This window comes from Schistocerca americana, chromosome 8 (assembly GCF_021461395.2).
Source record: "Schistocerca americana isolate TAMUIC-IGC-003095 chromosome 8, iqSchAmer2.1, whole genome shotgun sequence".
In the NCBI taxonomy this organism is placed as follows: domain Eukaryota; kingdom Metazoa; phylum Arthropoda; class Insecta; order Orthoptera; family Acrididae; genus Schistocerca; species Schistocerca americana.
This window is the reverse complement of record NC_060126.1, coordinates 417,837,713-417,852,353: the sequence shown is the minus strand read 5'-3', so window position 1 is coordinate 417,852,353 and position 14,641 is coordinate 417,837,713. Positions and strand designations below refer to the sequence as shown.

General features: G+C 41.6%; 1 protein-coding gene across 3 annotated transcripts in view; it reads left to right on the top strand.

Moving 5' to 3' along the window:
- LOC124544725 (lysine-specific histone demethylase 1A) overlaps nt 1-14,641 on the top strand; it is an 86,890-nt gene that overhangs the window by 13,896 nt on the left and 58,353 nt on the right. For all 3 annotated transcript variants that reach the window (XM_047123374.1, XM_047123373.1, XM_047123371.1), the window contains exons 5-7: nt 1,181-1,402; nt 7,981-8,163; nt 9,875-10,087. In XM_047123374.1, coding sequence (XP_046979330.1) covers nt 1,181-1,402; nt 7,981-8,163; nt 9,875-10,087 — 618 coding nt within the window. The remainder of the gene's footprint in view (nt 1-1,180; nt 1,403-7,980; nt 8,164-9,874; nt 10,088-14,641) is intronic.

Here is a 14,641-nt window from a genome sequence, read left to right as displayed (position 1 = left end):
GAGATTGGCTAGCACTTGGATGGGTCCCCTTCCAGGTCTGCCGATTGCTGTTGGCAAGCGGGGTGCACTCAGCCCGTGTGAGGTCAGTTGAGGAGCCACTTGACTGGGAAGTAGCGTCCCTCCGTATATGCATCCAGTGATGCCTAAGGGCTGAGGATGATACGGTGGCCAGTCAGTACCATTGGGCCTTCAAGGCCTGTTCGAACAGTGTTTGTTTAATACCATTTTAAAATTGGCATCTTATTTTATAATTGTTAACGTCACTGAAAGACTACATTTAAATCTGTTAGAAACTTTTTCTTACCTCACTGTATTAACAGTTGGTATTTACATCTGTTGATAAAAGCCCAAAATTTAAGCCCAGTTTTGCACCTTAAGTGACATGACAAAAAATCAAATTATGTGTTTGAGATGGGCTTGAGATATGCACTTCTCATTGGTGTAACTATTATAAAATCAGTGATGTCAGTTTTAAGACATATGGTATCAAATATAGGTAAAATATGGTCCCCCCCCCCCCCCCCCCCCCCTCTTTTTTAGGCTGACAACATAGCAAAATTTGGCACACTTGCATTTTTGGTAACTTTAATGGGTGATGACACAGGAAATATATTTGTAGGAAACTCATAGTTTTCAGACAGGCTCACAGACAATGTCCCTCCGTATATGCATCCAGTGATGCCTAAGGGCTGAGGATGATACGGTGGCCAGTCAGTACCATTGGGCCTTCAAGGCCTGTTCGAACAGTGTTTGTTTAATACCATTTTAAAATTGGCATCTTATTTTATAATTGTTAACGTCACTGAAAGACTACATTTAAATCTGTTAGATTCCAGTGTCTTTCACTCACTACCTGTTGTTAAAAGGGAAAAAGTAGTTTTTAACATGTTTCAAGAGAGGAGCATTCTGATCTATTGTTCTATTTCTGTATTGTGCACATAAAGTTGTCAGTATGGCAAATTGCAGGATTGTAGCTCTATAAGGTCAGGAATAATAGCTTGCCAAATTTGAGATTTTTTTTTCATCTTTTTCCAGTTCTGAAGAAAGTGATTTTTTTAAAAATGGTTCTACCTCCTACAGCAAGTCACACAGAGACTCCTAGATCACATGATTGTAACATTCAGTTTAATCAAATCAGACTTCAGAAAAAGTGTTGAATAGATTTTTATTGGTTTTCTAGGTGTTGGTACTAGAGGCACGAGACAGAGTTGGGGGACGCATAGCAACATTTCGGAAATCATCATATATTGCAGATCTAGGTGCTATGGTGGTGACGGGGCTTGGTGGGAATCCAGTTACAGTACTGTCAAAGCAGATTAATATGGAACTTCACAAAATACGACAGAAATGTCCATTGTATGAATCTTCTGGGTGCACTGTTCCTAAAGATAAAGATGAAATGGTGAGTATAAAATTTACTAACTAATCTGCTAAACTTTATCAGCTGAAATACTGTAAAATGTGTGTTGTGTTTTGCATTATTACTTTAATTAGCCATCTCCTCCATTCTTAAGCAATTTTTCTTTCATTATTGTCTTAGAATTCTGTAAACATTTTAAAAAATGTCTGTTATTTTTATTTACATGATGTAATGTATAATCGTAACTACTTGTAGAGAATCAGTTTCAAGTTAAATAAAAAAAGGATTGCTTTAGAGTACATATAGTTCTAACAGTAAAATGAAAAGCTTCAAAACAAAGCAAGAATAAAAAAAAGGTTCCTCTCTCCAGGGCTTTTTTTAGTTATAGTTGAGTGAAGCTAGTTAAAGTTTGTCCCTGTGGGCAGGTCATTGGACATGGAGTTCTAACTGAGCTGTACAAGAACAAAGATGGTCCTCTGCAGATTATGTAAGGAATCATCCTTACATATTTCTATAATTAATTAGGAGCAACAAGAAACCTAAATTAGGTTGACCATAGGTGGACGTTAACTACCCCACCACCCTAATCTTTTTCATGTGCAGTCATTCTCTTTAACTTCAGCTCTTTTTTATGTAGTTGCTGCTCTAGGAAGACATTCAGTAGTATGGTACAAATATACATAAAATATGTTAAACCTTATTATTGTAAAATTTACATGTGACAAACATTGGAGTTACTGCTACTACTACTACTACTACTACTATGAATCTTCGTACAGCTTCTTGTATTAATTTTCTGTAACTTGTGTAGCTGCAGCATTTATATGATTTGTGATGGAATGCTTCTTGATAGACTACGTTTCCACAGTTAGCAACTTTTGTTAGGTACAACTATTTGTAAAATGCTGTTGTCAAACTGTGATGGAATTCATTTGATAAAATTAAGAGCTTTTTGAAGGACTGAGTGGTGACAAAGATGAAAGGCAGGGGGATGTCATAGAGAGTAGGAGGTCAAAGAAAGTATACTTGTAAGTACTGTGACAGCTTCAGTCCAGAGACAGTGATGTAATGTGAAGAAAATAAAATAAAGGGAACAGTGATGTATACACTCACTGCCAAAAAAAGTGAAGCACTCAAAGGGACACGGTTGGTTGCTAATGTAACTTCATACACATACACACCGTCAGCAGAACTTAACATGAACAGTGTCAGATGTTGAGTGATGACAGTGGAGGATACAGAAATGCTGCATACTGGTGTGAGATAGCATTATCAGCAACTGACAGAGTTTGAAAAGGGTCTCACGGTGGGTCTCCATTTGGTGAGCTGGGCAACATGTGCCGTATGGGTCATTCCATGTCAGTTCAACCAATTTGAGAAAATGTTTCAGCTGATAGTCTCAGATTTGGCTGAAATTTAGCACACCAATGCTACCAAGTATGGAACACTTATGTATAAAATTTTAAGTTCCCTTACCAATTAGTTCCAGAATTATGGCATGTGAAAGGTGACGTGACCCAGAAATTGCAACCCGCATCTGGAAATCTATCTTCAGACCCAACTTCAGGTCTTAATAACTTTGGAACTATTCCACACAGCCCAGTGAAATTTTTACAACCCAGTGACATCCACTTAGAGAACACACTCTATGAATCAAAACACCAACAACATATTTCTGAGAGAAAATAAAAAATTCCAAAATGTGATTTAAAAAATGTAATACTTTAAAAGGTACATATTGTAGGTGCCCTCTATGCCAAATATAATTCACTCAAAAAGGTTATAAATTTTTTGTGGTAAGCTTAATGTGGCCTAAACACACGCAGAACTCATCTTGCCCTTATCAGTCACACAAACAGTTACACGCACACAAAAATACAAAAATTTGAAAAATTACCTGAAAAACATGGATTTTCTAAGTCTGGTAGCACAAAAGGGACAAGTGATATCCAAGCCAAATTTCAAACACTGCATAAGTAGATCATAATATAATATGTGGCAAAATTTCAACTTGTTATTGCAAGCCATTTGTGTGCAATAAAAGTTGACAGAGATGTATTTGGTTACATTTTGTTTAACACGATTTAGCAAGTAATAGTGATGATGCAGAGAGCTTGTTTCAGATAAAGCTGCAGCAATTGTTGGGAACCATTAGGCAACAGAAAGTTAAACAATGGTAGTTTTCAGGGACAGAATGAGTCTTTGTTAGGCAGGAACAACAAAGGAAACAAGCAACAATTACAGGTTACTCATGTTTTTCAGATTCTAGTTCAGACTGGTCAGTACTGTTGTGGAAAATCAGTATGGAGGCAGAACAGTGTACTAGTTATGCTTTTGTTCAAAGAAGTTGCAGTATTCGTAGAGCACAAGCATCTGAATGTCATAAAACAACATATGGAACAAAATGTGGCATGCACTTTGTTCTGTATGATCTGGATGAATCGGACCAAGATTTGTTGCTATGGAGATCCGGGATACACCCTGTGGGCACAAGAAGTACAGTTCCAGGAAACTTTAGTGTTTGATATCATCATATTAAAGTGTTTCTGGATAAGTATTCTTTCCTACAAAGAAGTTGTTTTGATCCATTTCGGAAGACAGTGAAGTGTGGCCTCAGAGAAATTGATATAAAATCAGTATTGAAAGTGAATCATTGCATGGGACTTAACATGAAACCAGGACAAAAGTTATGTTCCAGGTGTGTTACACTGCCAAAAAATGAAGAATGTTCTGATAATTTACATGACAGTGATGAAGAGTATCAGCCACCTACAACCACAGCAGATGCGCAATTAAATACTTCAGTGACTTCTCTGAGTTTGTCTCCCATGAAGACACACAAAGTTGGGAAAAGAGACAGGCCAAGCTATGGTAGAAGATACCTACAAGAAGCTCAAATGGAATTAAAACACAAAAAAGCTGACACACTAATGGTGGAAGAGGAAGAACTATCTGCTCCAAAGGAACAGAAATCATGCCAGAAATGCTCTGATTTGGACAAAATTTTGCATGATTTGAAAGAAAAATGTACCATATCCACACACCAGAAAAAAAGTAGCTATTCTTACCCTTTCACCTTCCAGCTGGTTTATTGACTACACTACTAAGGAATTCAATGTTTCTACATATATGGTAAAGCAAGCTAGGAAAATAAAAACAACCCAAGGAGTGCTTCCACAACTTCAGCAGGCTCAGGGCAAGCAATTGCGTTCAGAAACAAAGGTGCTAGTGTCGGAGTTTTATGAAAATAATGACTACAGCCGAATAATGCCTGGAAAAAAAGACTATGTAACAGTGAAAATGGGAAATGTACGTGTACAGATGCAAAAAAGACTGTTGCTATGCAACATATCAGAACTATATGTAGAATTCAAGGAAAAGTATCCCAATACCAAAGCAGGTTTATCATCTTTTTTCAATTTCAGCGAAAATGGGTTGTGCCTCTAAGTGCAAGGGGCACACACAATGTTTGTGTATGTGAAGCCTATCAAAATGCTAAGCTGATGTTTGCTGCTATAAAGGATTCTGGTCTGGATTACAAAGGTGCAATGAAGCTGCTAGTGTGTGACATCAGTTCCTACAAGTGCATGATACACAGGTGTGAAAAATGTCCTGGTAAGGCAAATCTTGCGGAACACATGAATAACAAACTGTATGGTGAACTCCTTATGGAAGACGATGAACTTGTTTCTTATAAACAATGGACACACATGGATCACACAAGTCTTGAAATAAAGCAAAGTACAGTGGAAAATTTTGTTGAAATGTGTTGTCAAAAAAACGGACAAACTGACCACACACAGCTTCACAGCAACAGCACAATCCGTTTATCTCCAGTTTTGTAAGGATAATTTGAAACAAGATGAAATTATAGCAATACAAGACTTTTCTGAAAATTATGCATTTATAGTTCAAGATGTCATCCAAGGATATCATTGGGACAACAGTCAAGCAACTCTCCAGCCATTTGCGATTTACTATAGAGGCGAATCAGGTGATGTGTCTGTCATGAACCTGTGCGTTTTTAGTGACTGTTTAATTCATGATGCCATTGCAGTTAATGCCCACATTCACACTGTCATGGCATTTGTGAAAAACAAGCTGCCTCACATACATCTTGCGAAATACTTCAGTGATGGGGCAGCTAGTCAGTACAAAAACTGTAAAAATCTCAAAAATTTGTGCATGCATTACCATGATTTTCAGATTCACATGGAATGGAATTTTTTCGCAACAAGTCATGGTAAAAATGTATGTGATGGTATTGGTGCTACCATTAAGTGCATGGTATCACGAGCTAGTCTGAAGCACCCTACAGAAGGTCACATTTTAACACCTCTTCAATTATTTATCTGGGTACAGAAAAATATCTCTGGCATACAATCATTCTATGTTTCGAAAGATGAGGTGAAATCAGTCGAAGAGTTGCTAAAAAGCAGACTAGAACATGTTAAAACTGTTGCAGGCACAAGGAGCCATCATCACCTCTCCCCAGCAGACTCTGACAAAGCGCAGATGAGCAGACTGTCCAGTTATAACTATAGGTTCATCCACAACATGTGTCTTCGCAGTGTGTCTGGCTCAGGATTCAGAAGCAAAAGCAGCAAGATACAACCGGGTTGCTATGTTATTGTTGTTTATGATGACAAACGATACTTAGGATGTGTTGCAGAGTGCTGTGAAGCAGAAGGTGATGTATTTGTTAACTTCATGGCACCAGCAGGACCACTAAGATCATTTCATTGGCCACGTTTGGCAGACAGTCGTTGGATTCCTTTTTAACATATTCTTATGACAGTTCCAGTTCCTACCACAGTCTCAGGAAGACAGTACAATTTGCCACTCAATGTACAGAGTACAGTAGCTAAAGTGTGGGAGAACGTCTGTTCAAAGCACAATCGACTGGTTTTTAGCAGTTAAGGTGCAGTAAACATTAATGATAGGTTGTGTTAATCTGTCTATATGTTGTTGCTTAGTGATTAAACAGTTGTGGGAGAGGATAAGAAGAGGCTGAACAGTTTACGATATGTTTTCACAAAATTGTGTTGTGGAACGATGGCCACATCACCAAATACATCTGTCAACTTCCATTGTACACAAATGTCTTGCAATAAAATGCTGAAATTTTGAGATATATATCATTATGGTCTACTTATGCAGTGTGTGAAATTTGGCTTGGATACCACTTGTCCCTTTTGTGCTACCACACTTAGAAAATCCATGTTTTTCAGATAATTTTTCAAATTTTTGTATTTTCGTGTGGATGTAACTCAGTTTTTGTGACTGATATGGGCATGATGAGTTCTGTGTGTATTTAGGCCACTTTAAGCTTACCACAGAGAAATTTATACCATTTTTAAGTGAGTTGTATTTGGCATGGAGGGCACCTACAATATATCTTTTAACGTATTACATTTTTTAATCACATTTTGGAATTTTTTATTTTCCGTCAGAAATATGTTGTTGGTGATTTGATTCATGAAGTGTGTTCTCTAAATGGATGTTACTGGTTTGTAAAAATTTCACTGGACTCTGTGGAATAGTTCCAAAGTTATTAAGACCTGAAGTTGGGTCTGAAGATAGATTGCCAGATACGGGTTGCAATTTCCGGGTCACACCACCTTCTTTCACAAGTCATAATTCTGGAACTAATTGGCAGGGGAAACGAATACTTTGTACACGAGTGTTCCACACATGGTAGAATTAGTGTACTGAATGAGCCCCTGGTTGAACTGACAGAGAATGACTCAGGGTCTCCAGTTGGTGAGCTGGGCAACTTGTGCCGTATCTCAACTTGTGGGGTGTTCGGATATGGCAGTGGCCCATAGTAGGGCTGTTTGGGAATGTGAGGGCAGGCATATTCTCGGTCAAAGTTCTTATCGACCATATCTGATCACCACAAGGGAGGATGTATTGTAAACTGAGCACATTGTAACCACATCTGTGCCTGCAACCTGAGAACAAATGTTAGAATCCCTACAAGATTCTGTGTTATCCCGCACCATTGGTCAGAACCTGGCAGCAGCCAGATTAAGGAATTGTCATTCTGTATGCAGGATGCCATTAACACCAATACACAAATGTCTGTGCTGGAGTGGTGACATGACCAGGAAGTGTGCACTGCTGATGAGTGTCACACTGTGTTCAGTGGTGAATTGTCTTTCTGCTCTACCCTGGATAATCATTGTTGCTGAATATGGTGGTGACTTAGGGAGTTGTCCCATTCTCCCAATGTTTTGGAGAGGCCCAGCAAGTATTACTCCTGGTAATGGTTGGTAATAATTGAGGGAACTGTGACATCAGAACAGTACATATGGACACCCTATGTCCTCAGTATTTCTCAACATGGCAGTGCTCGTCCACACATGGCACGTGTGTGATATGTATATAGAGGTACTCCTGTTACCAGCAAGATCTTTATCTGTCTCCTCCCCATCTGGATGCTCCCCATTTTTTGGCAGACTGTGAGTGTACGTGTATGTTTTTCGAGGTGGACTGTTCTATTATGCTCATTCATGTAAATAAACAGTATATAGTTTTCCAGTTTTGAAAGTACGATCCATTCATGTAAGATTTTAATTTTCCAAGGTAAATTATTTGTGAAATGCTCTTATTGGCAGGTGGAGCGTGAATTTAATCGTCTTCTTGAGGCTACAAGTTACTTGTCTCACCAACTTGACTTCAACTACGCTGGAGGAAAGCCTGTGTCTTTGGGTCAGGCTCTTGAGTGGGTTATTAAACTTCAAGAGAAGAATGTGAAGGAGAAGCAGATACAGCACTGGAAGGCAGTGATTGCATTGCAGGTACTACAGAATTATAAATTTCAGTATTAAAAAAAGGCAGTTTGGTACCATGAATAAAGATGAGAAAACAAAGACATCAACAAGGTCAGTCAATACTCATAACAATAGCCATTTGGGTGTTGAGATTCACAGACAATGCAGAATTCTTAAGCTTTTATTTATTTATTTATTTTAACTGCCTTCAAAGTCATTTAAAAGTAAAAAGCAAAAAGAAGTAGAGAATTAATCCTTCAGTAAAATACAATTTCACATTTCTGTATAATGTGCTATTATTTTTTAATATTATGAAATATTTTATTGTGTGATTGTTATAGATTTCTTGCATTTTGGTTATGAGAAATACAGGGTGTATCAAAAAGAACCATCCAATTTAAAAAATTCATAACTATTACATTATTTGAGATACGGGCATTAATAATGTACTGTTGGAAAGAGCAAACTCCCAAGTTTTACACAGTTCCCGCTAGGTAGTAGCAGTGTGTCCGCTTCAGTTCTAGTAAAGATGGTGTCAGGGCAATGGAAAGCATTTTGTGTTCCACGTTTTGCGTAGTGCGGGTAAATAATAACTGTTCAGCGTGACTTTCGTGCTAGGTGTGGTGTGGATCCTCCTACAGCACAGAGCAGTAGACGATGGCGTGAACAATTCTGAGAAACAAGTTGTTTGTGTAAAGGCAAATCGACGGGCTGCCCCTGAGTGTCTGCATCCACCATAGTTTCACAAGTAGTCTGCAGACATCCATTCGCTATGCAGCTCAACAGCTTAACATGCTCCCAATGTCCGTCTGGTATGTGTTGCATCGACATTTACTCGTGAAACCGTACAAAATTCACCTACTGCAAGCTCTTTATGAAGGTGACAAACAGCAACATGTGGAGTTCTGTAATTTTGTTCTTGGCAACATGGAGGATGACAGGTTTCTTCCACACTCAGTGTTTAGTGACAAGGCAACATTCCATTTAAGAGGAAACATGAACCATCATAATGTGAGAATATGGGGTACAGAACAACCAAATGAAGTTGTACAACACGAGAGGGACTCCAAAATTTAATGTGTTTTGTGCAGTTTTACGGGGAAAGGTGTATGGTCCATTTTTCTTTGCTGATAACACTTTTTCGGGAAGCACATATCTCTAAATGCTTGAGAACTTTCTCTTCCCAGCATTGGAGACTGATTCGAATGACTTCATTTACCAACAGGATGGGACACCGCCACATTGGCATCTGGAAGTTCAGGAATTTTTAAATCAAAGGATTACTGAATGCTGGATCGGATGCACTGGACTAAATAATTCAGCCTTACAATAATGGCCTCCACGGTCACCAGACCTGACTGTATGTGATTATTTCTTGTGGGAGTTTATAGAAGACTGTTTATGTGCCTCCATTACCAACAACAGTGAAGGATCGGAGACATCATATAACAGCAGCTGTGGAAGCTGTAACGCAAGATATGCTCGCTGCAGTGTGGGAACAATTTGAATACCACATTGACATATGCCGTGCATCTCAAGGGGGGAAATATTGAACACCTATAGGAATGTATGGAAAAAAAAACTTTTTGAGTTTCCCATTAATCAAAAAACAAGATTCATTGTATATGTTTATTAGTTTCAGAAGCACGGAGGTGCCAAATCGGATAATTTTGTTTGATACACCCTGCATATTATTTTATTTGTCACTTGAATGAATATAAATTGCCTTTGAGTACAGGAGAGGCTGGAGGCTAATCAGCATCAGATGTTGGCTCTAAAGGACAAAATCCAAGAACTGAGTCGCCAGTACAAAGAGCATAGTGAAAATAAAGTGGTGCGTGATATCACACAAGAATTTGTTGTAAGATCCGAACTGCGTGACCTCAAAATTGCCTGTCGTGAATGGGACCAACTGTTGGAGCAGCAGCGAGAAATTGAAGAACGGCTCCAGGTAAATATCACTCATTGTGCTCTTAAAAGTTTTCATCTACAATTTAACTCCATTTTTGTTTTGAGCTACTAAGGGGAGCTACAAAATAATTTTTTCCTTGATGTATGAGCAATATGTAACCTCCAGTTTTGATAATCCATAATTTTGTATGTCAGTACAAACCAACTGCTTCGTTAGTGTGTAGATGGTACCATTGTTGTGTTTTAGATCATAACTAATTGCGGAAAGAACACACTATGCCATGCTGGCAATAAACTGTGTGGCACAACTTTATCACACAAATGTGTGTTGCTGCCTGCACATCTCAATGATTCCCAACTACACCTGAGACAGCGAATCTGATATTCCTGACACTTGGCATCGTAACTTCCGGCAATGACCGATGCTAGGTGGTCAATGCTGTGGCTGGGTGCTGCCCATGAGGAGAGCCCCTGTTAGGAGTGGGTGGTACCAGGGTGGACGTTTTGCACATCAAATATGTTAAACTCTCTGGCAACTCTTCCTCGGCTGTGTCTCATCCTAGGAATAGTTCTGTGTCAGTTCCTGTTTCTGCCATATCAGCCCTTCCCCCCGTCGCTACCCCTGGGAGAAGGGTTGCACCCACTGGGTTGGGTCAAAACCCTTTCTGCGGTTCCTGGTCTGCACGAGGACTGATGGGGGAGACTTTGCCGCAACCAGACCCCTTTTCTTTGCGGAACACGTAGAGGACAAGTTTGGTGTAGTTGAGTCCTTAAGCAAAAATGAGATCTGGCTCTCTCTTTATAAAGACAACTTCTGCCAGCCAGTCGGACTCCCTCTGTGTCTGCAACCATTTAAGAGATTACCAGTGAATATCGGTCCTCACAAGTTTCTCCATATGACACAGGGTTTAATTTTTCATAGGAACCTTCTCCTCTAGTTCAGTGATGAATGTAGTGCTAATATGGAATGACGTGTTAATTTCATCCAGAGGGGCCCTAAGGACCATCGTCCTGGCATTGGAGGGGGGTACTCTGCCCGAGAAGATCACTGTAATAGTATACAGATGCGACATTAAACTGTGCATTCCACCTCACATGCATTGCTTCCATTGCCTCACATTTGGCCACATGTTCTTGTGATGTGATGCCACTCCCATATGCGGTGGATGGGGCCTCACTTTTCATGTGGGGAGCCCTTACACACCCTCACCTAACTGTGTAAACTACTTCGGTCTGCATTCTGCCCGCTCACCAGAGTGTCCACTGTGCGCAAAGGAAATATGAATCCAGAAAATAAAGATCCTTGACTGTCTTAGCTGCCTTGAGGCCCAGGAGTTGTACATATTTCACCCTGTGAGTCCCCCATCTAGCTTTGTCTGAGTTACATCTTCCCCTCTTTTCTCCTCTTCCGCACTCCCCATCCTGTCCCCTTTCCCTTTCCTCCTCCCCAGCAGCTCCCGTCCCTTCCCCTTAAGGAACTGCTCCTCCTCCTCCTCCTCCTCCTCCTCCTCTTCTTACTCTTACTCTTACTCTTCTTTCGTGGCCAGAGAAGACATCCTCTTCTCCTGCTAGGAACAGGACTTCTGTCAGAACATCCCTCCCTGCCTTTCTCAAGCTATGAAGCCTGCAACCTTACGTCGAACGAGGGACCTAAGCTCCAAGGTCCCCAAAGCCGATCGCTCTCTGTCCGATCCAGACATCTTTGCCACCTATTCCCTTGCCGATAACACCTGCTCTCTCCCTCCATCCGAGGGAGAAGAAGCAACAGCTTGAGTCTAATGACAAGGCTTCCCCAGCACCCATAAGGCTTCGCCCCCTCCTCCTCTTTCCTAATCAGACACAGTTTGTGTGGATGTCACGCATCCTCGTCGGTGACAACCACTGACCCTGTGACGACCTCTCCCCTCGGCTTCTCTATGTCTAACCCAGACTCTTGCCACAGTGGGATTGCAATGGATATTACTGTCACCTACTGGAAATACAACTCATTTCCTCTTGTTCTGCAGCCTCGTTTGCTCTTCAAGAAACGCATTTCCTTCATGATCACTCTCCAACATTTTGTGGTTATCAGGTCTTCTGTTGGAACCGCGACGGTCCCGGAATAATGTATGGAGGGATCTACACTTTGGTTCTCACCATTGCCATTACTGACTAGACCCTCCTTCATACCAGCCTGGAAGCAATAGCGGTACTAGTGTGAACAATCCCAGCAATCGCCATTTACAGTGTCTGCCTCCCTCCCGGTACGCCACTTTCTTATGTTGACCTGCCTACCTTAATACAGCAACTCCTTCCCTTGTACATCCTCCTCAGGGACTTCAGTGCACACCACCCTCTGTGGGAGAGTGCCATTTTTGACAGGTAGGGGTCTTGTAATTGGCCAACTTGTTACAGAGTTTGATTTGTGTCTCCTTAATAATGGTTCCCCTACCCACTTCAGTGGCACTCACATCACTTTTTCTACTATCGATCTCATCATCTCCTCCTTTGCTATTTTGGGTTCCCTCTATTGGTCACCCCGGCAACGGCCTTGCCGCAGTGGATACACCGGTTCCCGTCAGATCACCGAAGTTAAGCGCTGTCGGGCGTGGGCGGCACTTGGTCGGGCCGCCATGTGCTGTTGCCATTTTTCAGGGTGCACTCAGCCTCGTGATGCTAATTGAGGAGCTACTCGACCGAATAGTAGCAGCTCCGGTCAAAGAAATCCTTCGTAACGACCGGGAGAGCGGTGTGTTGACCACATGCCCCTCCTATCCGCATCCTCATCTGAGGATGACACGGCGGTCGGATGGTCCCGATGGGCCACTTGTGGCCTGATGACGGAGTGCTATATTGGTCACCCCATAATGATCTTTGTGACAATAACCACTTTCTGGTGATACTATTGTTCCCTTGCTGCTGCCAGGCAAACAGGCTCCCACATTGGGTATTCTACAGAGGTGGTTGTCCTTTATATACGTCCACTGTGCGCTTGGACACCTCTTTCTCAGGTTGCATTGATGCGGTAATGCAAGACGGCTTTGCCACTCTTCTTCACGCTGCTGGCACTGCTTTCCCCATATCCACAAATCCCCTTCATCACCAACCAGTACCATGGTGGACCAAGAACGTAGTTGTCAGTATCCAGGACCGCCAATGTGTGCTGCAACGATTTAAACGACACCCTTCACAAACCAACCATATCGCTTTTAACCGTCTCTTTGCTAAGGCTCACTACCGTATTAAGCAGAGTAAAAAGTAAAAAGTAATATTGGGAGCACTATGTTTCCTCCCTGGGGATTTATGCCTCTTCATCACAGATTTGGTCCAAGCTCTGTAGCCTTCTGGGCCACCAGTGACAATCAGCTGTCTGGTGCCTTATCCTACAGGTTGCTCTGTGTACTGATCCATCAGTCCATGCAGAACACCATGCAACACACTTTGCAACAGCGTAGACCTCTTCCTGTACAGCTACCTTTCTCCGGCAGAAATGTGAATTTGAACAAATCCCTCTATTGTTTTAACCCCCATCAAGCTCTGAAGCTTCACTGAATGGGAATTCTTACAGGCTCTTACTTCTTCCCAAGACACGGCCACAGGCCCGGATTCCATCCACAACCAGGTGATCCAACACATGGATTGTACCCAGAGGCATCGTCTCCTCAGGGTCTTAACCGATTTGCCTCACAGCTGCCTTCCCCTCACAGTGGTCAAGACAGCATAGTTATCCCCATCTTTAAGCTCGAGAAGAACCCAACCCCTCTCTATAGCTACCACTCTGTTAGCCTGACCAACATAATTTGTAAACTGCTCAAGAGGATGATTAGCTTCCGATTATGCTGGATACTTGAATCTCAGAGTCTTTGGCCCCATGTCAGTGTGTCTTCTGGGAAGGATGATCTACAATTGATCATTTACTCAGATTGGAAACAGCAATGCAACAGGTTTTTACTAACCACCGGCACCTTGTCACACTCTCCTTTGACCCACATAAGGCATACAACATGGTTTGGCACTGTCACAATTTAGTTATCCTCCAAGACTGGAGCTTTCATGGCCTTCTTCCAATTTTTATGTGTGAGCTTTTATCCCATTGCCTCTTCTGGGTTTGACTTGGCACTTCACTCAGCACCCCTTAGATCCAGGAGAACGGTATCCCATCGGGCTCTGTGTTAAGTGTTGCACTCTTCCTCATTGCCATCAATGGGCTTGTAACCTCTGCTGGGCCTCTAGTTACCCTGGTGTTGTATGTCGATGGTTTTTGCATCTTGTGCAGCTCCCACTCAGTAGCATCTCCTGAACGCCAGCTCCAAGGCGCCGTTGGATGGGCCCTCTCCCATGACTTCAAGTATTCTTCCTCCAAAACACGGGTTATGCAGTTTTGCCGTCAAACCACAGTACACCTCGATCCTGAACTTTATATTTAGGCAACCTGCACTTAGTTGTTGCGTCACAGTCTCGTTTCAGGTCCTTATTTTTGATAAAAAGCTGACGTGGCTGCCCCATATTCACCATCTGAAGATTACCTGCATGCAGAATCTGAATGCTCTCCACCTCCTGGCCCACATATCTTCGGGTGCAGACCATACTACTCTTCTCCATCTTTATTGCACTC